Genomic DNA, 25,867 nt, shown 5'->3' with positions numbered 1-25,867 from the left:
GGACTATAAATAAATAATATCATGCTTTGTTGCCTGCTACTTTCTGTACTCACTTAAGATTAGGGGCTTGATTAGCACCTCTGGGTTGACCTCAGATCAAGAGACGTCTTCCAAACTACTGTGACCAAACCTCTGCAGCTTAAGGAAATAATTTTAAAATGCTGACCTCATATTAGACGTGTTGCCATAACATGAGTGCCTTGCAAACTGGATTGGACAGAGGTTGATATGATCCTTCTACTTTAGAGTATTCCTGCCACAGGACACACTGCTGTCCCTGCAACAGAAGGTCCATTTTGTTTACCCACCAGTCCATCTGTACTGTATTCTTTATCCTGTATGAGATGCCCACCACTCTGAAAGTTTGTTTTCCCTAAGGAAGAGCACTGCTCACTGTTCTAATTTCATGCCTTCATACAATGCCCACTTTCAGCACAGTTGACTCAAGGAAGCAACTTGATGCTAACTTGAGAGTACATGGGTAGAGCTCATTTCAAATACTTTTTGCTTCCCTGGAAGGTGATATCTGCAGTGATGGGAAATATTCTGGTTTTCTGGTTCTTCAATGCTTAATGCAGCATATGTATCTTTAATGAATTTGTGAATTGTCATGTACTTTATAAAAGCATTTTAATAACAGTATTACAAATAAGCACCATGTAGTACCTTTCTATTCCGTTCAATTTATGACGATGCTTTCGGGACATTAGGAGTCCACCTCCCCAGGCAGCCTGGAAGAGAGAAAAAAACAAAACTCATTGTTTTGGAAGTCTAACATATTTTAATTTACTCAGAACCTAGGAAGAGAGCTGTGGTCAAATGTCCCAAGTGGAGGCAAGTGAAAAGTGATGCTCCTCAGGGGTCAGTACTTGGACCAGTGCTTTCAACGTCTTTGTTGGAGACAGGGACAGTGGGATTGAGTGTATCCTCAGCAAGTTTGCTGATGATACCAAGTTGTGTGGAGGAGTTGACACCCTAAAGGAAAGGGCTGCCATCCAGAAAAACCTTGACAGGTGGGCCAATGCCAACCTCATTAAGTTCAAGACAGCCAAGTGCAAGGTCCTGTACCTGGGTCAGCGCAACCCTAGGCACAAATACAGGCTGGGGGGAGAATAGCTAGAGAGCAATCCTGAGAAGAAGGACTTAGGGTGGTAGTAGATGAGAAGTTCAACATGAGCTGCCAGTGTGTGCTGGAGCCCAGAGAGTTAACCACATCCTGGGCTGCATCAAAAGAAGTATGACCAGCAGGGCCAGGGAGGGGATTCTGCTCCTCTATTCTGCTCTGGTGAGACCCCACCTGGAGTATTGCATACAGCGCTGGAGCCCTCAGCACAGGAAATACATAGACCTGCTGGAGAGGACCCAGATCATCACAAAGATGATCAGAGGGCTGGAGCAGCTCTGCTATGAAGACAGGCTGAGAGAGTTGGGGCTGTTCAGCCTAGAGAAGAGAAGGCTCTGGGGACACCCTACAGTGGCCTTCCAGTACTTGAAGGGCCCTACAGGAAAGCTGGGGAGGGGCTTTTCACCAGAGAGTGAAAATGGGTAATGGTTTTAAACTGAAAGAGGTTAGATTTAGGTTAGACATCAGGAGAAAATTCTTCACCATAAGGGTAGTAAGGCACTGGAATAGGTTGCCAGGGAGGCTGTTGATGCCCCTTCCCTGGAGTTGTTTAATATCAGGTTGGATGAGGCTTTGTGCAGCCTGGTCTAGTGTGAGGCGTCCCTGCTCATAACTGGGAGGTTGGAACTTGATGATCTTTAAGGTCCCTTCCAACCTTAACCATTCTATGATTCTAAGGTTCTACGAATAGGGACAATTCATTTAGTTACTTACATCTACATGGAGCCAGAGGTTGTATTTTTCACATATATCTGCAATCTCCTGTATTGGATCAAAAGCTCCATACACTGTTGTGCCTGCAGTTGCATTTACAAAGAGAGGAATGTATCCCTACAATAAAAATAAAAATACTAAATACAAAATCCAATCTCTTTCAGAAAAAAATAATAAATCTATGCAAAAATAATTTTAGGAATGTCACTATCCCATTTTCCAGTTTGAATTTTTTTTTTGTTCCCATTTGAAAGGCACATAAAAGCAACAGTAGAAACTAATAAATATTACATATGGTAGGAACAAACTCTGGTTTTATTGTACTGTAACTTCACAAAATTTACTAGTCGTAAGAGTAATATTTTGTCTATTGTTTTTTCAGTAGGGAGATTCAAACATTCTAGTAGAGCACTAGCAATAGTCAAATGAAGTTGAGACTTTTACAGCAGTATAAAGGAAAATTAATTAAATGTGATTTTTAAATCGTGATTCAAAGACTTGAAGTTCCTTTAGTCTTTATCTACTAATAAACAGAACAAAGCTGAACAAAGTAATCCAATTCAAAAGCAATAAATGCGGAACTATCAGATCAAAGTCAGAGAATTTTGAATTAGATCTAAAAAAATGAACTCCTTTTTCATAGAGTGCTCAAATTAATGTCAGCAATAAATAATAATAAATTTGATTGCTCTAACTTTGGTGGTTTTATGCAACATCAATAGATTTTTCACTGCATTCATTCAAGCAATAACAATTAATGCAGTGAAAAATTAAACTTACTGGCTGTATTTTCTAACCTGCGGCCTTGAAATCTGTGAGAATTTAAGACTTAAACTTCAATATAATTTTTCATGGTTTTGGCTAATCTTTAAAATTTGGGTAACAATAGGTTTAGTTTCCTGTTTTCCTAATTTTTTCCATATCTTTCCAAACAAAAAGTTATTTTTTTAAGTTATAAAATACAGGTGTGGTTCAAAAGTTAATACTTTTTTTTTTAAACAGTAAATTGAAACCTTAGCAAGACATACAGGTAATTCACTAAACAATACATGAATGTATAATTAAGCACCTGAAAATATTATTATAACACTTGTATCATTAAAAGGTAATCTTTTAATGTTAAACCTTGGTCTCCAAGTGAAAAGGTAATTCTACTAAGCCAAGCATTTAAGTATTAATTTTTAAAAACACAAACCTTTTGTTTTGCTTCCAAAATTTTTGCCTCCAAATCAGCCGGTATTATTTTGCCTCTGTAATTATTGTAGAAACAGAAAGAGAAAGAAAATTAAAGAATCCATATGGAAATACCAGGCACAGTCAAAATAACTTAATAGGATTTTCTCAACAGGCCATTAGCAACTTGAAACGCTGTACTGACCCAGTCCTTAAGCACAATACAACAAATTTAACAGATGAACACATTTAATAGATCAAAACCTTAGCATTCATCCTACCTTTCATTGCATTTTATCAAGATCACATTGTCTGTTCCAAATCCAAGTGCTGCTCCAGCCTTCTTTATTGAGTAGTGACTCTGCAGCAAAACATACACACAATTAATGGAGTGGTTGTTTAGTAACTAAACATATCTACAACATACATCTATAGATTAAGAATTAGCAGCATATTAAGCTCACATGTTCCGAGGTAAAGAGAACTAGTTTAGGGACTGCAGCCATGCCTTTGGTTTTGACTTCAGGGAAATACTTGTATCGTGCAGCCATTATGCTGTACATGTTGGAGATAGCTCCTCCTGTGAATGAATAAATGAATGAATAATAAAATAGCCATAATGAGAAAAAATGCATTAGACCAAAGACATGCAAGTCTCATCTGCATTATGCAGTGAAAGTGACAGTGAATTATGGAAAAAATAAATCTCTGACATGCAGAGTCGTCTGTCTAAACAGCATAGGGACAAACCCTCTAGAAAGTGGATAGTCAGAATAGTTCCTATCCATCATCTCTTTCAATTGCTAACATTTTGTACCATGTTCCTGAACAGTTCAGCTTTCATTGTGCTGCTTTTGCATTACAACTTCTTGTTAGCAAGAATAACAGGATCTTAACAATTTGTCTGAGACTAAAGAAATGTCACATACTGAATGGATTTATCACATCTCATTGTAAATATAGAAGTTGAAGTCTAAAAGGTAGGTTTCTACAGCTGGCTAGCTATTCTAGGCTTCCTTACAGTCACTTAAGGGGAAGAGACACTTTGCAGACTATGATTCAGCTAATTTATTTTGACACTTTTGAAGAATGAATTGAGGGAAAGCATCTATTTCTCTTGGTTTATTGCTAAAAAGAGCTCAGGGTAGTTATCTCAGTTCTATGACATACATCAAGATTTAGTCCTTTCAATCTCATCTATGAAGTCTGAGGTAACTTACTCATCTAACATTTCTTAACCAACAAGAACATTGATAAATACCTGTATTATTCTAGCAGATGGGACTGGAGACTAACCAAGTGTGCATTCCTGGATTTTATGCCAATGTTCCAAAAAGGTGATGGAATTATCCTTCATCCTTTGAAACAGGATGGTGTCCACCCCACCTCAAGCCCCATGCTGCTCACACATGCACCCAGAACTTCTACATGGTTTGACAGTCCTTTCTGCCAATGCTGATTCCTTTTATATCCCCTTCATGGGAAGAAACTCTGTCTTGATTCTCAGAATCGTACTTGCGAATCCAGTCAGATTATGTCCTAGATAATAAGTCTCAGAAAGAGACAGGGAGGTCGAAGTCTTTTTTTCTGACTGTAAGCCAAAATCCTCTCTGACCATCACAGTCATCAGTATGTAACTCTCCAGAGCTATTGATCAGCAGGAGTTGTAGTTTCCTAGCATCTCCAGAAATAAATCACACAAAAAAGTGTGCCCAACTATGTACCAGATCTTGTAGTCACGTCTTAAAATGTTGGCAAGCCAAAATACATAGCCATACTCACTTGAGGTTTTTTTGTCCCAAACATTTTTGAGGGATGCATGAACAAAGTATGCACTTCAGGTGGGAAATTCCCATACTTGACAAATTGGTTTGTGTTGCAGATATCGTTGGCATTTGAACACAGAGTATGTTTGTTTAAATTTTTGAAGTTTTAGTCAAACCACCAAAACAGAAAGGGAAAACTCACCAGGTGAGAATATTCCATCCCCATCCTTATTTGACCATCCAATAATCTCTCTCATCTTTCGAAGTGTTATTTGTTCCATGAGAACAAAAACAGGGGCAATTTCATAAGTAAACCTGCACAGATAAAGCAAACAAAACCAAACATAGATAGAATACAGATTCTAAAAACACATAATAAATCTCACCCAATCTGTGATTCTTTATGAAAATGCTTAAGATTCCTAAAAGTCTTCCTACACATTGAGGTTTTGATACTGCAGCCTTTACACAAGCTAACATCTTCAGGAATACTGGAAATACTGGTCAATAAAAACTTGCAAAAGAGCTAATACTGCACTTTCTATACAACCAAAATAAGACCTAATTCTCTGCAATATTGTACTGTAAAACACCTGTTTCCTGAAGTGCCAGTTTCATACTTGTGGAATAATATATTGCCAAATCCTTATGAAAACAGTGAAGTTCATTGAGCTAAACACAACCATAATTAGAAGTATTGAGCCAGGGCTTCTAAGTCTAAGTACAATTAATTATGTGGATTTATTCTGTTGATGATCTCCAAGGACAACTTATTTCTACAATACCATGAGATCAATAAGTGTCAAGAGTAATTATAAATGATTATTTGCTAATTACCAATTACAAAAAACAAGTCAGCAGCCAACTATTGTATCCACTTAATGAGGGTAAAAAACACTGCATAGTCTGGTGTGCCCTGATGCCACAGACAGCTACGTGGATGGAAAGTGACAGCCATACCAGCCACACAACCATTCAACTATTTTTGGTGATCAAGGTACATGGAGAAATTGCTACTACTGCTTGCTATGGTATATGAAAAAATAAGTAAGTTATATTCCAAAGAACATGACACCCTGGCACTTTGGATCTGACTGATGTCTTCCACTTGAACAATTTCTCCAAAATATACGTTGTCTCTCTGAGACTAAAGCGGCATTTTGAGCATAGGAAGAGCAAACTTTCAGGAGACACTTGGCATGAAGAAGGGAACGTGTGTCTGAAAAGACTTGTCTTTTATTTACAGCTACACTGGTTAGTTAAAATATTAATTTTTCTACAATTCTTGTGTTCTAAGTCTACCAGAAAAACACCCCCACTATTTCTAAAACACTCCTTTCAGATTAAACAGCATTTGTAATTTAATTGTTTTAAGTGTTATTTTCATAATCCAAAATACAGCTTATTTTGCTTTTGTTGTCATTAGAACTGTCAGAGACAGACAGCTGAACACTGATCTGAAGTTTGGATGCTGCCAATATTTACAGAGAGACAAATTAATACACAGTTGATGTCTGCTAACAGTGAGGCTTTTTGTCCTGTTTGTAGGCACTGCAAGTCTAGGATATATTCCAATCTTTATTAAGGCAGAAAGACCAACTGATGTCAACAGGAACTCAGCAGTGTATAATCACAGTAACCCAATAAAAAATATGTTTAAGTCAATGTGATTTTTTCCCATCAGTTTAAACACAATTTGAATTTTGTTCTCAGACCTTTTACACTGATCCCTACATCCCAGAAGACTGAAAGGCTTGTACAAGGAAAGTATATAATGTTAAGCCAGTTTTTTGTATATAAAATACCAAGTGTTCACAAGGAGAATTTTGATTATACTTAAATCCAAGTAAAATAGCTTTATTTTTAAAAATGTAATTATTTTCTGAGTCTCCAAAGAATGACAAAGAAATAGAAGACTACAGCTCAATGATAAGATCAACGCAGATATATTAGATGTTCACTATGGTTTTAAAAGTCACATCTTCTTAAATTTCACTTGTTTTAAACTCAAATTATTTTGTAAAATTCAGTTAAACACAAACAAGTATGTCTGGCTTGGAAGGAACCATCTGACTTTAGAACCAATCTCTTGACAAAAAAAAAAAAAAAAAAAAGATTTTTTTCATAGAGTTACAACCTTTACAGGTTTTTTTATAAATTAAAACAGGCATGAGTCTCAGCTCTTTATTAAAGAGAATAAATGAACGGAATTTTTTGGTTGTGGCCAGTGCTGGCTTAATTCTGCTCTCACCTGAAGGCCAAATAATTTGAGCTATTTCTTCTCCTGCTTACCAGTATGTAAAAAGCATTCTGAGAATAAATATAAAACATATTACGTAATTTTTCTATGGTTTATCTTCCTAAGCACAAATGCATAGTACTGAAAATACATATATAGTTACTTCATCTCAGCTGGCAGTGGGCATAAAGAGAATTTCCAGATGATATTATTGCTTTCTAACCTCAGCTGGATGCTGCACCGTGAGCAAACACCCTTCACTACAGATCCCTAGAGCTGAATGAGTAACAGTAACTTCTGAAATTTCCACCCTGAAGGTCTTTTGATTAGTGACTGAGCTAGGAATAGCTCATTGACACATTATTTCCAAGTCAACCTGGGAAGCTTATTATGTTTAATTTAATATATTATCTTCACAATGACATTTAAGTAACATTTCCTAATGACAATTCAATTTTTTGAGAGTATAGATGTTTTGATTACTCAAAACCAATTTGTAAAAGAAAACACATTGTTTTAATTGTTCACAAATATTCTAGTAATTGTTTCTAGGTGGAAAAGAAAAAATGGCAAATGGAAAATAGTCCCTACCATAATCCAGCATTACTGTCATTTCTGTGTTACAAGCTTGTGTAGCTTAAATAGGTTAGAACAGTTTCTAGATAAAGGTCAGAACCTGCTCTTCTGTGCTGAAACCCTACTAAAATAATATTTTCCCCAGAGCTTGCAGAAATTATTTGGCTATTTTTAATAACCTGCCAGTTCTTTGAATCATATTTTACAAAAGTCTTGCTTTTACCTTACTTAGAATTACTATGTTATTTGAAAGCATATCACGTTGACTTTGGTTTGATGAAAAAAAAATAATAAAAAAGAGCAATATTGGTTTACATTTGCTGAATGTCATACCAGCAAATAGATACTTGCAGAGAATTATTTTTAAGGTTGAAAGCATAATTGGATCGGAAATTAGCTTTACAGAACTAGCTATTTAATAATTTAGTTATAAAACTGAAGACAAAGTAACATCATATTTGAAAAGTTATTTTTTCAGAACTGAGTAAGCGAATGTGATGTTCTTAATAACAATGGCAATATTTCATAATACTATCAGTCTGCCACAGAGACAATGTCTATTATGTCCTATCAGATTTGTACACTTGCACTAATTACAAAAGGATAAACAAGTTAATCAAAGGAAAAGGAGCTTGCAAAGTGACACACTCTGAATTGTATTTCCATCAGAGGAACACTCTTTAAGCAAACTTTTCTTCTAGAAATGTGATCAGGTTTGATTTCACTTTTAATTGTGGGGTTTCTTTCAGTTTGTACCTGTTTTACCATTAAATTTTATGTTGCTGCGTTTTCTTCTCACTCAGCTTCTAAATCTGAATATTTCATGACAATTTTTTGCAAACAGAGAACTAATTGAGAAAACAACTATTACAAAAGGCAGGCTGGCTTTGGCTGGAGCACGTTGTGTATTCTTCCTTACTGCTCATGTCACAAAACAGGCACAGCTCGCAAGCTACACGGAGCCACTAGTAATCAGCTGTACTTAATGAGCCATTTACTCACTGATAGGCCAGTGAAAATATCGTTCATTTTCCAGTCTGCAGATACATTTCCTGTGTTCTGGCAATTAGCAACAAACTACCCAAAACACAGGTGGCTTTAGAGTTAAAACATACTCAACACAGAAGTAAAACAGAAAGCAGGCTGCTACTTGTATTTGGACTCCCATCACATTTTGACCATATACAAATCAATATCTAAACAAACACTGAGTAAAAGGTTTTCTGGTTTGGTGGGTTGTTTGTTTGGTTTTTTGTAGGTTTTTTTCATTAATTACAATCCTTGCCGCAAAATTTCAGCATAACACCTTATGTTTAAAATATAGATTTCATTAATTATGAGATCAAGAAAAATTAAGTTTCCTCATTAATATCTCTAGAAGTCAAATTTCACCATTTTTATACTTCTGTTTTAGAGAAAACTTGAATAAATTTTAGGTTGGGTAATTCCTTAATTGTAATAAAACTAATTTCCAATTTTCCAATTTTAATCATTTTTAAGACACCCAGAAGCCACGTTTTTACCACCACATGAACAGAAAAAGATAGTGTCCCATGCCTGTTACTTCTGAAGAAAAGACAATAAAGTTTTACTTCTTTTGTATTATAGTATTAATATATGGATAACTGCAGAATTACTCTGTTTAGAGACAAAGCTTAAAAAAAAATACATCGTGAAAGGATAGAGAAGACTAGTCCAAGAAAATAAAAGTTATTTCACGTCATTAGAATCAGCATGTTGTACTTACCACGTGCTCTGGGATATGTGCATTCTATTTATTAGAAAAGTAAAACACTTCAACAGGTTTATATAACTATTTCGCTATATCGCTGCCACATTAAGAAAAATTAGCTTTATTGAAGGCACAGCAATCGGCATTTAAAGAAGAAAGTTACACACGCCTACGACAATACACGTCTACCATGATCGATGGCAGCCCCGCTGAGCACCGACCCCAGAGGCTGAGAAGCCACCGCTTACATGTTTGTGTTAGCAGTTGATGTCAGCCACTCCCCAGCCAATCCAATGATGTCCAGTCCCGTGGACAGCTGATTGAAAAAGCGTGGGTGACCTGGGAAGAGAATTGAGAGCAGTTTAGGACAACTCTACCGGTGTCTCTCGGGTTGCAGTTTTACACCTCGCAACTATTCCCACACAAACGAGAGTTTTGCACTCACAAAACCCCCGGACTGAAGTTTTCAAAGCAAGTCCTGTGTACGGGGAGACCGTTAACCAGCATTCGCGAATCTCCTGTTGCAAACTTGAAAAAACGATTTGAAGGGAGCTCCTGTACAGGATAATTACTGTTTAAAATGAAAGAAGAAACCTCAGAGCCTACTGAGCCTGTAAAACACCTCCGGAACCTGTGCAAGGGCTCAGGCTCGTCTCCAGAGCGCCGCCCCGTCCCCGGGCCCAGAGCCGTGCTGTGAGCTCGGGGCGGGGGGTGGCACTCAGCAGTAACAGCCTGCAGGTGCGAGGGGGCATTTGCATTTGAATGCAGAAGGGAGGAAGGCAGAAGGCTCGGCCGCTGGCAGTAAGGCTGGAGAAGTACGGCGGAGTGTGGAGGAGCCGGTTGCTTGCTGAGCGGCGTTCCGCGGGGTCTCTGCGGGAAACCTCCCGGTGCGGCTGCAGCCGCAGCAGCGGGGCGCTGAGAGCCCCCTGAGATCCGCACGGACACTTCCCCCAAACGGTTGAAAAGCTAGGATTCACCTCATGAGCAAAGGCTTCGCTGTCAAAGTAAATCATGTTTCTGTATTTCAGCTGAAGTCCCTTTAACAATTTTTATAGAGTAAGCTCCACTACTGGGGGTCTGCTAGTCTAGCATGAACAGACGGATTTCCTAACAAATGACGACAGACTTTGAGGGGAGGGGGAAAGTGTCACTATTTATCCCTTATCTCTGCTGTCTTGGAAAAGAACACGCAGATGACACACTGGGGACAGTCTTGCCCGAGAGGGGGTTCAGCGTACGACGCCCGGGGGGGCCCTGTCACGTCGAGTTTAGCTCAACACTGGAACATCAGTATCTTTTGACATAAAGAAATAAATGCGATTCGGCTCCGAGCAGTGTCAACAAGAGCCTTTCGGAGGCGGAAGCCAGCACTGCCAGGTCTCGAGATGCCCCTGAAGGGGGGACGAAGCAACCGGGCTGGGTCTATGCCCTGAGATACCAGCATGGATTAACTATTTGCTTTGCAAATCAGCACTTCTCTCCCTTGCCATGATACAGTTTGGGAAGTTATTTTAAGAGATACTTCGCCGGCTTTCCAAAGCTGTCAACTTCGCCTGAAGAGAAAACGTTTGCCCCTTGGCGTCCAGGAAGCCAGGGCGTGTGTCCAGGGCAGTCACACGGCCCGAGCAACTCTTCTTGAAAGCTTTGCACAGAGCTTGTGTTTGGCCGAATTCCTGAATTTCAGCTCTCGGAAACAGGTCCTGCCTGTCCCACAAAAGCTCCAAATGAGGTGAGGGGAAGGGACTGCTCGGCATCCCGGCGCAAACAGTAGCGGCAGAACGATGCAAATACACAGACCGCAGCGACTCTGGCCACCTGCTCAACTCATGGGTCTGGTTGAGACCACGCTCCCCTTTGATGAAGGCCACAATATCAAGATATGTCCCTGACACTGCTGAATAAATAAAATCACCATGTAAATGGGAAAAGACAGCAAGCTAAGCGCCACATTTGCTGTCAAGATTTTGTTCCTTGAATGCCTTACGCTTGGTTTTCACAGCTACACAACTCAGCAGTGCAGAAAGCAGCGCCCCGTTCTTCAAGAGCTCGCAGCTGCCCAGGCAGCGACTGTCAGACAAAACCTTCCCTCGAGGGTTCAGCTCAGCTCCGCGATGGGCCCGCCCGCTCGTCACGGCAGCCCCGGCTCGCCGAGCCCAGCCGAGGATGCAGCTCGCCGGGCAGAGCTCACCAGCCCTGGAACTCTGGAGCAGAACTGCAGAGGAGAGACACGGCCCTTGCTCGCTGTCGTACCAGTTCCTGACCCCCTTGGGTACGTACAGCAGTCGGGCTTGTTGGCAGCCGAGCTTTCTGCTGACGCAGATGTAAAACATTTCAGGCCAGACAGTCTCCAAGAGCACAGGCTTTCCTGTAGAAACTGGCTACAGCTCACACAGTAAACGAAGTTATTGTAAACAGGCATTTCTATCTGATTCAGAAGCACCTGACAGGCGGGGCTCCTGGGTAACAGGCTGAAATCCACAGGGTTCTTATATTGATGATTGTAAGATTTCGGTCTCTTTTTCATTTAACGTTTGGTGAACATAAAGAAGAAAAACTGCAAATTCAGTGTCATTTATGCCCTCATTTACCTAATTATATTGCTCCCCAGAGATACAGGCAGCTCGCATTTCATCAAGGGAAAGAGATTACGTTTTAAAAAACTTGTTACTGGGCACTGCAGACAGCACTGAACCCTGCCCGCTGGGGACGGATGTAGCACAAGTAACTGAAGTCTCTGAGCAGAGACATTTCCAGCGCCCGCAGGCAGCCCTGGAACTGAGCCTCCAGGGGGGTAGAGGCGAGGGCGTGGGCTTACCCGCGCAGGCTCAAGCCCGCTCTCTTCACCACGGGGCAGAGAAAAGGCCCAGGAGGAACTTTCGAGAGTAGTGTGTTAGAACCTACCTGTCCTCACTCCATATTTCAGCGTGTCCCGGCAGTCCACCAGGATCTGCTCCAGGGACTCAGGGTTGTCCGAGAGCTCCAGGTTGAAGCCCTCCATGCCCTCCAGGAGCTGGTGGGGGTGGTGGAAGTCCAGCACTTTGGTGGATCTGTCAAACGTCTTCCTCACGTAATTGAGGAGGATGTCCACGACCTCCAGTAGGAACTGCATGGTCTGTTCCTCGCCATTCTTGGCCGGCAGCAAATCTGCAGGGCAAACCAGCTATCAGCACCTGTTTTGTCCGCGAGAGGCAGAGATGAACCAGCCCCAGACACCAGCACCTCCCTCAGGACCTGGCGCAGCCCGTTTGTAGCGGGGCGGGTGCCCAGCCCCGGCCGCCCCCCTCCCTCCCCGGTGAGTGACCCCGCCTCTGACTCTGGGGCCTCAGGCCCCTCTTGGCCGGTGGGAACAGCGGGAGCACCTCCGAGGCATCCCGATCAAGAGCACGCCCCGGGTCACTAACCTTGCGGGGGCCAAGAGCACCCCAAACCCACATGTGACCTTCTCCTGCACGCCCCACCCTGCCGCAAAGGGACTGAATTCCCTTCCCCACCCTCCTCGTCAATGGCCCTGTACCAGCAATCACAGCCCTTTTCATTGCTATTTGATCGAGGAGGAAATAAAATATAAAATTACTCTTCTCCAGGAGGCTGGATCTGAAGTGTCCCCGGAGGAAGCTCAGGAGCTGAGTTGCAGAGAATCATCCCGAAATGTAAAATTGCATTTCAGGAAACTTGCACACTCGCCAGCGCAGCTCTCGGCAAACACACACGCACACACAGAGTTTCCTTTAAAAACGACCAAGCAAAAGCATGGTCTGAACGTGGCTGCACTTCTAAGGGAGGTGAGCGCAGACTACTAAGGGACGTGCCCGAGCTGGAGCAAGCAGAAGCTTTTACCTCTGGCATACAAATTGGAGAAGTCTGTCTCGGTGCGCCGGAACCTGGATTCCTTCTCGCTGTTCTCGCACGCCAGCAGGCTCTTGGAGGACTGCCTTTCTTTCAGGGAGCTGACAATCCGGCCCTTGTCTTCCAGGCTGTTGGTCCTTTGCAGGAACCCTACATTGTTGTTGCAAGGTGCACAGGTCAGAGCTTTCTCGCTTCCCAACATGTTTAGAAGTATCTAAAGCAGCTCTCTAGACAACAGTTCAAAACGGTGTTGGCTCTGGATCTGACTAATGAGGTCAGGAATAACAGTATTTATGGGGATTATTTGCCTCCAGGAGGGAGAGCTCAAAATGCCATCAACTGCAAAAACCCAGCCATGCAAAAAACAAATTTTCGTCATTTAGTGCAGTGGTAAATTCTTATTAAGTCGATCAGACAGATTCCACTCCAGTAATCAGCCACTGGAAGAGAGTTCAGGATGAGTCAATGCTATTTCAGCCTGCAGGCAAAGTTTATGGACCTAGCAGACAGGGGCAATGATGTATGATTAAAATCAGGGCCACTTTCAGCTCTCCTCATGGGGCTCTCACGTGCAAAAGGCATGAGAACAAGCAGCCATTCTGTAGCAGTGGTTCCGAGAGCATCAGAGCTCTAAGGACATTGATAGCACTCACCAATCCAACCTTCCTGTTACCAATACGTACCAGCACATGGCCAGGAGATGCAGGTTTTCCACCTGAACAGATGCTTTGATACTAACACTAATCATCCTCGTGCTCTGCAGGAGCTCTGCTCCCACCACAGATACAGCCCTGGCACCCAGGAACCAATCTCGACTGCTGTTGCTACGTGCAACAGCAACAATAAATTGCCTCGCCCTAAGAGTTATGGCAGTGGGCACAGTACAGGGCCCATGGTGAGCAATGAGAGCCGTTTACTTTAAAAAGGCAGGGACAACAACCAGCTTTCAGGATTTGATCCTCTAAATCCATGTCTGCTAAAACATGTATAGTTGTTGGGCTTTTCGTTATTAATGAAGGCCACGGATAGCGACCTCCCAGGCTGCAGTGAATGTGCCTGTACGGTTGGAGGAGACAGTATGGCAGCATCAGCCTCCTTTTTTCTTTCTTTCTTTTATTTTAAAACAAGTAACAATTGAAATCAAAGCTCGCCACGGCTGGGGATGTGGGCCAGAGAGGAAGACTTCGGCGAGAGGAAAACCAAAGCCCCAGCTGCGCTCATCTCTGTCTCCTGACGCCGCTTACTTCCAGAACCCTCCACTCTGCCGAGACGCTCTCAGGGACTGTGGGCTTCTCCCACCAGACGCCCACTGCTGGCCCCTCCGGGCCCCCTGTAGCTTAGGCAGGCCGCGGGACTGCACCTCCGTGAGGGGAAAAGGCAGAGACCCTGAGCTGCTGGGCGAAGGGCTCCCACCACTGTGCCTCGGACCCGCTGCCAGCCTGACAGCCCCGCAAGGGCTACTGAAAACGTAACCCCTGCCGGCAGCCCCTTCTGCTTCATTCGGGCACCCAAAAGAGTCTCCAAGAGGGTTGTTCGCAAGCAGGTTTGTCTAGCCCATCCTTTCAGTGAACACTTTACTTTCTGCTTTTAATATTGATCTGCTAGTAATTAAACTATTTAAGGGAATCTCTCTTCGTGCATAAGTGAAAAATAGCCGTCCAAGATCCATTAAGTGTTCGGTTTGGGGGTTTTAATTATTGATTTGCTTTTTTTTACTGCTTTTAAGGGTCCTTGCACCAGCTAGTTCTGTTCACCTGCTCATAAGGCGGAGCAGCTGATACCTAAGCAGGTGCGATCTAGACTGAATTCTGGAACGATCCTCTTTCCCCAGGTTTTGTGGCTTCATTTTGCTTTATGTTTCCACTCGTCTTTTAGGATCTCGGTGGTGATGCTCAATGATAAGAGTTCCGTGAGAAGAGACGTCTGCAAGAATAGCCACGATGCCCCCGAGTCATGCTCCCCGCCGCACGACCTGCCTTCTCGGCAAGCAGGCAGACACACGTCCCTCGGAGGCTCCGGTGGGAAAGGAGGCAGCGCCTCACTAACCGGGAAAGGCTGCAGTTGTCTCCGGTTCGGCTCGCATCGAGCTCAGAGGCGGGGGCTTCACTGAAGGCTCTGGCCTAACTACAGCTAAGCCAGGCAGGCAGCGGTGACAGCGTGCCGGGGGCATGGAGCTCATCCTTTTCCCAAATGACTCGGCGGCGGTTCTTCCCCTAGAGGGCTCCCCGGCACCCTTATTCTCTCCCGCAGCCTGTGGCAGCCGGCGCAGGCGGCGGGGATCATCTGGGGCTCGGGGCAGCCCGACGGCCGAGATCGGGAGAAAAACCCGAAAGGGACGAATCCTCTGCCGCCCGGCAGCCGGTCGTTCGGCTGTAGATAAAGAGCTGTTCATCCAGGCCCTCGGCCGCGGCAGCATCTCACAGACTGCAGACTCCGGTACATGGGGGAGTCCAGCGGGGCAGGGGCAGTCCTCCGATTTGGGGTCGCCGGTCCCTCTTGTTCCCCGCAGGACGCTCCCGGTGCAGGGAAACGGGTCAATCTGCCCTTGAGGGCTCCTTCCACGCCCGGGGGGAAGCGGATCATTGTGGCACTCCTTTCATCTGTATCCTATGCGAAAAGCGGGATCTGTGTAGGAAAGACCCAGCAAGTAGCAGAGCACGAAATAGCGTCCGCGCTGCTTCTCCCGTAGCAGCGGAGACCGCAGACTTCCCAACAGCAGCTACCCTCCTCAGGTGCTCCAATGACAGATATTTTCATCGTTGTGCTTTAGGAGAGAGAGTTTTTAAAAGCCGAATGAGACCAGACTGCCCGGGGACCCTCTCAGTTCCCACCATGACCACGGTGTGATTTCACACCAGGCCTCCACCGGGCGGAGACCTCATCATGCGAGGCAGGGCAGAGCTGCCGGGTCCGGCCGCTGCTGTGGCCGCGGGTCGATGCACGTCGATGGCGGCTGCAGGAGATACTAATTCCCGCCGCTGCCGAGGGGGTCAGCGCCGTCTGCGTGACTGGGCAGCATAAATCCCACTGACTCCGGAAACGAGCTGACTAACTCATTTGGCTTCTTTTGAAATCCCATTCTCCAGCGCTGCTCGCTGGGCTGGGAATCATCAGCCGGCCGGGCCAAACAGCTGCAGACGCACCTGAGCAATTTCACTAAGTCGAGTATCTCCACTAATGCCAAGCAAGTGTTAGCAGGATCGGTCCCAGTAGAGCTAATAAATGCCGAGGTGGGAGTGGAACGTGTAGCATGCAACTCCAAACTCAGAGGGAAAATCTGCTCGTACTTTGCCCAGCGTGACAGTTCATTAAACCGCTTTAAGATACGTTCTCTTTTTTTTAAGTGGATATGTGCAGAGACGAAGAGCGTGGGGGTGTGGCAGCGGCAGGGCTCTTTTTCAGGCGGTGGCTTTCAACCAGAAAAGAAAGGAGCTAATCCTTAAACCAGTCAATTGTTTGAGAAGAAACTACACGTACATCTTGGATACCTAATTATTGAAAATGTCAAACACAGAATAAACAACGCAGATAAGAGAACGGACTCATTGTTCAATACCTGCCTTTTCTCTGAGCTCAACCCTTATTTAAAGTTTGCATTCAAAATTTATCGATTTTTGTGTGTGACACGCAGAAATAACAATTCCGAGGTGCCTGGTTTATTATGGATTTGTAACTATACAATATTAGAGTCCTTAATAATGTCTTATGAAAGGTAAGGACAAGGGAATATAATCTGTAATAGTCAAATGCCAAGCTGTTTGGCATGTTTAATTACCATTCTTGGCAATGCCTATGCTTCAGTCTATGTATTTACCAAAAGAAACCTTCAATTTATGTCTTTGTGAAGGTATTAGGTTCAAGTGGGAGGGCTCATACGGGCAAAAACAGTGGTCGCGATCGAATCCGATTATTCCAAATCACAGTCACTGCTCAGGGTGTATTTTTTGTGTAAAGCAGCAAAGAGTCAGAAAAGGAAACCCAAACCCGAGCCAAAAATACAGCTGTCTTGCTTGTTTGGAATTCCCTTCACAAAGTCTGTAGTACACTCTTTTGCCTGTCTTCATTCCAAAATGGTGGGATCTTTCAGTTTCAGTGTATTTGATCGGATTGAGAGAAGCTGCGATGTCCCTCTGTAACCCCTTTACGCTAGCAACACGGAACAAGCCTAACGGTGCGTTACTTTATCAGTTCTGCTTGCCGGGCTAAATTAAAATGATGATGAAAAAGCCCATCGCTTCAGCCACTGAAGGGACTGCTAGGGAAACGGTCCATTAAACCCAGATCAGGAGCTATTTATAGAACTTAAGCGACTACTCGTTAATGTCGGCTGCGGGTACCAACGAAATCTCGAATAGACACAGGGCTAAACATTCGCACCCCGATTCTTTTCCAGTCCAGACTTCCATGTAACAAAACGTTTAGCGGATCAGCTTTCACTCAGGCAAGTAGGACAAAGGTTTAAACATAGCTCTGTTTAAAAAAAAAAAAAAAAAAAAAAAAAAAAAAAAAAAAAAAAAAGCCCGTTTCTCCCACGAAACAATCCCCCATTCCCATAAAAAAAGGTAGATGGGGAAAATGGTAAATCATCTATACTCATGAGGGGTACGGGCCAAGACGAACGATTCTGCCCATCAGAAAATGAAGATTTGACTTCTCGTCTGCGAAAGAGAAGGCTCTACTGAGAAATCTGGGGAAGGGAGCCAGCTTGTTATCTGCAAATTAATCTTTTGCTGTAACGTTGCGATTTGATCGTGCATTTGTTTCCCTTCCTGCATTTCATGTGCGTCCGCGCTGACTGGCTGCCAGCGCTATCTTACCAGCACAGCGAGCTGACGAATTGCTCTTTAATAAGGCTCTCGTTAATCTTTTTCCCCCAGGAGATCTGTATTTTCTAGTCAGATAAGGCTGGAAAATTTTCAGACCGTGAGAGGCGGCGAACTTCCCCGCCACCCCTTCCTCGCCGCGGGTCTCCCCGGCGGAGGAAACGCGGGGCCCGCCGGGAGCGGCCGGCGCCCGCACAGCCCCGTTTCTGGCGGGAGGCGCGGCGGGACCCGCAGCCGTGCGCCCCGCGGGGCAACGCCTGGGCCGAGGCAAACCGGAGCAGGGCGCGGGGGCCGGTGAGCGCGGGGGCCGGGGCATCCGCGGGGCCGGGGCATCGGTGCGGCCGGCAGGGGGCGCCAGGCAGGGCCCCGGGCGCCGGGGCAGGCAGGGCGCTCCGCGCAGCGCGGGTGTGCGGAGAGTCGCGCGGCGAGGCTCGGACGGACTTACCGCATATCTTCAGCCCGATCTTCCTGGTGCATCCGTGAGCCACGCCGCACCACGAGTCGTACGCTGGAAGAGAGGGCAGAGACGTTCCCCTGGGGCGGCGGGTCTCCCCGGCCGCCCCCCCGCCCGATGCACAGCTATCCGCACCCCCTTCCCTGAAGTCCGGGAAAAACGGCTGCTTCCCGATCCCGGCGGCGCCGGAGCGTGCCGGGCGCGGGGCAGCTGAGGGTCGGGTGACAGCGGGGTGACACACTGGCCCGCCGAGAGGAGAGGGAAAGGCACCCGGGACCCGAACATCTAATAAATTTACTGGCGGGGCTCCAGGGAAGTGGCAGCTTAAAATAAAGTGGCGTGAAATGGGGTCACAAAGGAGTTCAAGAATTAATTGAGTGAAAAATAGTATTTGACTACATGATCGGACTTGTATGGTTAAACGTCGGCCCCACTGACGAAGTGCCGACGGCAGCACAAGAGAGGTTCCGGGCCCGGCTCCTGCCCGGAGCACCGCTCGGCCGGCCCGACCGGGCCCACCGCGTGGCGGCCTTAGCCCACCGGCCCGACACCGCCGGGGAAACGCCGCACACAGGCTCCTGTGCAGGGCAAGCGCCGGCGGCGCGGCCGCACCGACGGAGGAGACCGAGTTCCTTCCCAGCCCCTGCAAGCCGCGCCACGGCCGGCCCCAGCGGAGCCCGGGGAAGGCGAGGAGCAAAGCCCAGGGCTGAGGTGGAGGGGGAGCCGGCCTCAGGCCTCTCCCCGCCGAGGAGGCGGCAGCTAAGGCGAGGCGGCGGGGGCGGTGGGGAGCGCAGTGCCTCGCAACCCCCGCCCCTCCCCGCCCGGCGGTGGGAGGCCCTCGGGGCGGCCTTCTTGGCAGGCACCACCGTCGGCGGGGAGCGGGAGGCGGCCGTGGCGGAGCGCAGGGCGCTGGGGGTGTGGTGTCGAGGGACCGGGATGGCGCTGGGGCCGGAGGGGAAGGAGGCAGAGGGGTCGGTATGCGGGGTGGCTGACCTGGCGGGGAGGGCAGCACGGGAAGCGCCCTGACGGCCTCCTCCGGGCGGAGGAACCCTGAGCGGGTAAGGCGGAGAGCTGCTGTCAGGGGTTATCTCATTTTTTTAGCCGCGTTGCCAAGTTAATTCGATTTCTGTATGTGACACCTCTGCCGAAGGCAGCGGAGCCTGTCACCCCCGCCTGGAACATGACCCAGTGCTGCCGTTCGCCCCCTCCCCCGTTCCTTCCAGTTGTAGAATAACGACAATAATTATTTCTATGTTCGCGCCGCGTAGCTCTTTTCAGGGTAAAAGCTACTCCCCGCTTTGCTGTGCCTGACAACCTTTCATTTCTTACTGTTGCCTGCCCTTTGTCTCTAATGCTTTATGGCACCGAGCCTCTTTTTCACTCATTTTCGGTAGGCAACGGTCTGAATTGCCTGGCAGGGCTATAAACTAATTCTTTATCCACCTGCAGCAGCCTCTGCTTCCCACTCACACCTCAATAACTCAAGGCGAATTCAGAGCAATTAGGAATACAAGGCTTTGAAAAGCTACAATTAGCATCCAAATTTCGCTTGATTACAGGCTTCAGCATAGGCTGAAAGGAAGCTGCAGCATTAGCATTTATAAAATGTAAGGGAATACACACACACGCTTTCAGCCAGTGGTGTAACTTCGCCCTTTAACTGATACATTTTATCCACACTCCTTAAAACATCTCGATTTTTTTTAGCCATCTAGGGGTTCAGTTTATTGTCTAAATCTCTCAAATGTGGCTCTAAGATAAAGCCAGGGCTGGCCGCTGAGGTGGGCTTCTCTTCCTAGCGTTTTATTCGCCACTCACCAACCTCTCCCGCTCCCACCAGGAAGATGGTTTCTTTGTGTGGAGCACTTTCCGCGCCTAGCTTAACAGCGCGGAACAGGGCTTAACGGATTTATTGTTTCGTTTGGAAATCGGTCTTTCCAAGCCTGTGTGGAGAAAGCCTCCAAAATACTTTAAACGAGGAAAATATTAAACCTACTTGTGGGTCGTAAATTGGGTGGGGTGGGGTCCGGAGCGTCGTTGGAGGATGAAGGAGCGGAGGAAGCCATCCTTTCAGAAAAGCCCTAGTTCCCGGACTCCGGGTTTCCTCTGGTATTCCTCTGAAGGGTGGGCAACAAGGAATTTGCTGGAAGGAAGAAAACGCGGTTTTAGCAGCCTGGTCTCCTGGAGAACCGCACCGAAGTCCCGTCCGCAGGCCGGCGGGCGGCAGGTCCCGGGGCGGCAGCAGGACGGGCAGGGGGGCCCGATCGGGAGCCGGTAAACGCCTCGTCAGGCTGAAGAGCAAAACCGTCCCTTCGCTGGATACCAAAGCGCTACCTCCACCCCCCCGTGCCTGAATGACGGATTTAGCAGAGCATGAAGTCTATCGCAATTATATCGGTGGCCGCTGAGCAGGGCAATTATGTGGCTCGTGTCAACTTGCAAACAGGGGCTTCGAAATGACCAGCCCAAACGACCTACAATCCCAAACGGAGCCCGTTTCTGTGCATTATCACCCGCCCCTCAAACACACGCCATTCAGGGCAGATAAACGCATTCTGAGAGATAAATCCCCGCCACCACAAAGGTGCATTTTTCCCAGTTCCAATGACAGGCGCCACACACGTGTATTTGCACACACATGTTTCAGCAAATCGGGACCAGTCCGCCCTCCAGCACTACCCAGAGCTTTCCCGTGCTCGCATTAATGGTACAAATGGCAGGAGCAGGCATGTCTGTCTGGGGGAAGGAAGGTGTCGGTCCAGCCCTCGCTCCTCGCCAGATGTTCTGCTCCTTCCTGGCGGACACGGCGCTCCGATAACCCGCACAGGGTCGCTGATCGAGATTTGCCGGGTCAGTGCCCCGCTCGTCTCTTTGTCCCCACGGCTACCTGCGATTTATTTTATTCCCCTTGTAAAGAGAATGAAGGTCGCAGTAACGAACGAAGGCTTTCTTTGTTAGCAGATTTTTCAAGTCAGTAGCTACCGATTCATTCCCGTTATTGGGCGGATTTATGTCCGCGTGTAAACGCAACGGATCAATGATTTCAATGAAAAACAGGTATTTAGCGCTTTTTTTTTTTTTCCTAAGAGGAAGAAGAAAACAACCATAAAGGAGAAGAGATTCTCTAGACAATGCCTAGAAGTGAAGTAACAGGTTAACACAATGTCTAAAGCGTTGACTGTCTCAAAATACCCGTTTTCCCTATATAGGTACGACAGCAACCAAAACCGATTTTAGGGGAAAAAACAAACAAACAACAAAAACTCCAGATAGTGAAAGAGGCTCCCAAAGGTCTGAAAAAACAGGAAGGTCTTTAGAGGAGACTTACCGAGGGGGCTAGCGGACACTTAACCGCCGGAGTCCAGGCAGGCAGGGCGACTCCAACCTGGGAACGACCCGCTGCTTATAAACTCCGCCAGAAACGACGTCGGAATACCAATCACGCCGCGGAATTTAATGCGAGATGACCTTTTTTCCCAGAAGTGGTCGGATTTGCTTTTTTAAAAGCATGAATCGCCGGTTGATCTGCTTCGACGCAGGCATGAGTCACAGCGCTGCCGCCGCCCCCTCCGCACGGGGGCTGGGGACCGCCGGGGCGGCGGGATGGGGCGGGGAGGGGCTGCCCACCCGGCCTCGGCTGCCGTCGCCGTCCCGCTTCGCCCCGGGGCGGCGGGGCTGGCTCCCGCGGTGGGGATCGAGCTGCTCAGCAGTGGCGGGGGCGGCTGCTCAGGCAGGGGTTTCTGCCTTGCAAGTCCCCTCTTGAGATCCTTGTGCGGGCGGCGCCGGGGGCTCTCCTTAGACAGCCCTGCCCTACCCTGCCCCGAGGTGGGCGGCTGTGCTAAGAGGCGCAGAACACCTCGCGCATCCGCGGAGCGGCAGAAGCGACGGAGCCGAATCCCTGCTCCCACCCTCCCTGCGGCCCCGGCACTCCTCTGCGCACTGTGCGGGCCGAGAGCGAGCCAGGCGGGGTCCCCGCTAGATGCGGCTCAGCAAAGCCACCCCCCTCACGGTGCTGAGGGTCTGCCGAGCCCCGCCGGCTCCCTCGGCCGGCTGCCGGCGGCGCCCGCCGCCCCGCTCTCCACCAGAGGGTGGCAGAGGCAAGGGCACCGCCGCTCTTTGTGTCCGCCCGGCGCAGGGAACACCTGGATCTCCCTGACCTGCCCTCAGCGCTGCCGTTAGATTAGCATTTCATACCAGGCACCTTTTTGCTAAAACCAGAAACTTTAAGATAACATATTTTTTTTTGTACCCCCGAAAACCTCAAATATGTTTCTCCTTGCCACACTCCAAACATGCTTCGCCAATACTTTGCGCTGGTGACCGCGGTGCTCCATTTCAGCATATCTCGGCAGCTACGCAGATGCCTAAACCAAACCCCTCACACAAAGATGGCACGAAAGGAGCTGGGAGGACTCGGCAATGAGACAGGAGGAGGAGAAACAGCTCGACGGAGCTTGAGAATTTAATCCCGTGCGGGGGTTGCTGGGCAGCGCAACGAGCAGTAGAGACGTGTCCTTCTTGAAGGACTCTAAGGAAGAGTAAAAACTAACAAGCCCTTTTTTTTTGACAGGAGACCGGTCGACTGACGGCATTAAGTAGCCAAGACGATTGCTTTGCCGAGCACACCTGCTGTTTAGGAACTGGACACGCAACGAAAACACCGACAGCAGAAAAGCCAGATTTTAAACATAGTTTTGAAGAAATTAAGAGCCCTAGCTGACGTGACCTTTTGCCATCTCTTTCGGCTACCGTTTTAAAGGTGGCTTCAACCACCAGCAAAACATTTGCTCAGTGCAGAGCGTGAAAAATAATAATACAACTGTAGCTAATTATCTTTATAAACGTAAGCAAGCTTTCACAGGAAATCGTGGTAGGATTGCAATGCAAAGAATCAACGAAAGATCACGCAAATAACTTCTAAGCCATCATTCACTGCAAGGCGCGACCCGGCTGGGTCTGTGCGCCCATTCCTTCCCTTCTGGCCTTCCAGAAGTCCGTGTGTCTGGGGTAAATAGTCACGCTTCAACATAAATATTTACATCCTCGGAGAGGCTGAGGCTCGTCAGAGGAAGGAGCGAGACAATGGCGCCCAGAGGGCTTTCCCGCCACACTGGAAGGAAGAGTCGTTCTGCACCTCCGTGCCCCGCCGGGTCGCTCCGCTCAGCACCGCGGACAGCGCCCGCCCCGACCCCGGCCCGGCCCGCAGCGCCCGGGAACGGGCGTCACGGCGCGGGGGGAGGCGAAGCCCGCAGCCACGCACCGCCCCGGGGGCAGGCAACCCGCCTCGCTCCCGGAGGGCAGCAGAGCATCGAAACCGAGGCGCGCCGAGGCCGGCACCGCCCCCGTCCCCTCTAGGTGGTGCTGCATCTCCAGCCCAGACGCTCACAAAGCCTCCCGCACGGGCCGGCTGCTGTGCAGAGAAAGAAGGGTTTCTTAGTCCTGGCCCCAGCGGAGACAGGAGGAGCGGGATGCAGCAAACCCTGGGGCTCCGTGGGTCCCACCCTTGCTCCGCCCGCCCATCTACTGCGCGGCTGTACACCACGCCAGGAAACGCTTGGTAACTCTCGTTTGCAACGGACCCCCTTAAAAATCCGACCTGAAGCCAAACTACTCCAGCTCTGAAGGCTTCATTCAGTACTTGCCACATCAGCTGAGAGCTTTGAAACACCCTTGCCAGATGTCCATGTCCAGGCGGGGCCACTACGAGAGGTACTGGCGTCAGAGTTCAAAGCCTCCCCTCCAGCTGTGATGCCTGAGCTTTCTGCTCAACCCCTCTTTGCTCCTCTCTGTTTCCATCTGTCAGCCCCCTTCCCTGTGGCTGTTGCTCGAGTGCACTGTAGGTACAGGTTACAGTGAATGTCTTTGCAGGTTAGAGCCCCAGAAGGCTTAGCATTTGCTTTGAACCCAGATATTCACTGAGGATGTGAAACACAGGAACAACCACTGGCCCACAGCATCCACAAGGCAGCATAATGCAGATGTGCCTTTACCTTGTCCAGGTTCCCTAGTTTAAGCTTGTAACCAGTGCATCAGTCAGGACTCACTTTAAAAAGCCAGAGCATTGTGTCTTTTTTAGCTCACCTCCATCCACTAACTGCTCACACTAAAATAATGAAACTTGAGTACTCTGGGTACCCAGGGTGGTCACAGGAATAAATTGATGCAATAAGTACCTTTAGCAACAAAGACCAATGATTACACAGTGTTTAAAACTGTAGGTGTGTAAAAATGACTGTTGAGCAGAGGAAATGTGTTCATTATTTGTATTGTAGCCTGTGGGTTTGAAGAATCATTGTGCTAGGAGATGCACACAATATTTTAAGAGCCAGAAGTGCCTCCTGCCTATACTGTAAGGAGTTCACCATTACTACATGCCAACAGAAAAGCAACTAGGGGAAAGGCACTGTGCCATAGTGTTCCTTGATTTCTTTGTATTCTGAACTATAGTCACACTATATATGCACTTATCTGCATGCAGGGAAGTAAGTTCTGGTGATTATTATGATTGTTGTTTTTTCCTCCATCAGAGTTCTCTATGTATTGCCTTTAAATTGCCATTTTGTTTGTACTGTGAATATTTTAGCTGGTTGGGACCAGGCATGCTCTTTCTTTCAAAAAATGTATATGACAGTATAAACTAGACATCTGTAATGTTCCTGAAACTGCAGCTTTGTATTTTTATCTTTGCAGCCAGTGATTTTTTTTTTTAATCACACTATTATAATAATTTGTAATGCAGTACATTATTACAAAATATATTCATTGCATCAGGTATCTATTTCTTTTCCCACCATTTCTGTGTACATAATTAAGTCTCATTTACCTGTATCTTTGATAGAACAGAATAATTTAAGTGGCAAATTTCCTTAACTCTTGCCAAAGAAAAATTGGAAAACTGTTCAAAACGAAGTATTTCAGAACTTTCCTGGCTATCACATGCAGTGCTAAAAAATACAGATATACACTACTGTATATCTGTAATAAAAAATTTGCACATACCAAGAAAAACTTGCTCTACTTATTTGGCCCTGTCCAAGAAATTCTGCAAGAGAAATTTTGGTAAAGACTGAGGTTTTATGCATCTGTTCTACAGATAACTTTTCCTGCTTATGGCACTTGGTAAGAATGTATTGAAGGTGAGCACTATGTTTGCTTTGGGTTTTATGATCAGCCAGTCACTTTTGTGCCCAACTGTCCCATATTTAAGGATCATGTCCCCAACTGAAATTTCAAAGACAGCTCAAGATGAGCTGCCAGCTAGAACATTTGGCACTGCTGGGATGAAGGGCATTCAGAAAAGTCTAATCCAAAGCACATTGTTTTACATACTTTGTGGCTTCATGTTTCAGGATGTCCCCTTCCTGATCCATGCTGGCACGTTTTGCTGTCTGTTTTGATCTGCTTCATCTGAAAAACATCCC

General features: G+C 46.9%; 1 protein-coding gene across 1 annotated transcript in view; it reads right to left on the bottom strand.

Moving 5' to 3' along the window:
- Positions 1-22,021, bottom strand: part of GAD1 (glutamate decarboxylase 1) — a 34,730-nt gene extending 12,709 nt beyond the window's left edge. Inside the window, exons 1-12 of the mRNA XM_051623753.1 lie at positions 21,775-22,021; positions 20,443-20,589; positions 18,438-18,500; positions 13,161-13,319; positions 12,225-12,467; positions 9,572-9,662; positions 4,979-5,091; positions 3,475-3,590; positions 3,292-3,371; positions 3,033-3,087; positions 1,838-1,954; positions 667-731 (exon numbers count right to left, since the gene is read on the bottom strand). Coding sequence (XP_051479713.1) covers positions 667-731; positions 1,838-1,954; positions 3,033-3,087; positions 3,292-3,371; positions 3,475-3,590; positions 4,979-5,091; positions 9,572-9,662; positions 12,225-12,467; positions 13,161-13,319; positions 18,438-18,500; positions 20,443-20,512 — 1,172 coding nt within the window. The 5' untranslated portion in view covers positions 20,513-20,589; positions 21,775-22,021. The remainder of the gene's footprint in view (positions 1-666; positions 732-1,837; positions 1,955-3,032; positions 3,088-3,291; positions 3,372-3,474; positions 3,591-4,978; positions 5,092-9,571; positions 9,663-12,224; positions 12,468-13,160; positions 13,320-18,437; positions 18,501-20,442; positions 20,590-21,774) is intronic.
- Between the last annotated feature and the right edge of the window lie 3,846 nt (positions 22,022-25,867).

Source organism: Apus apus, chromosome 6 (genome assembly GCF_020740795.1).
Source record: "Apus apus isolate bApuApu2 chromosome 6, bApuApu2.pri.cur, whole genome shotgun sequence".
Lineage (NCBI taxonomy): Eukaryota > Metazoa > Chordata > Aves > Apodiformes > Apodidae > Apus > Apus apus.
This window is presented reverse-complemented; position numbering and strand designations above follow the sequence as displayed.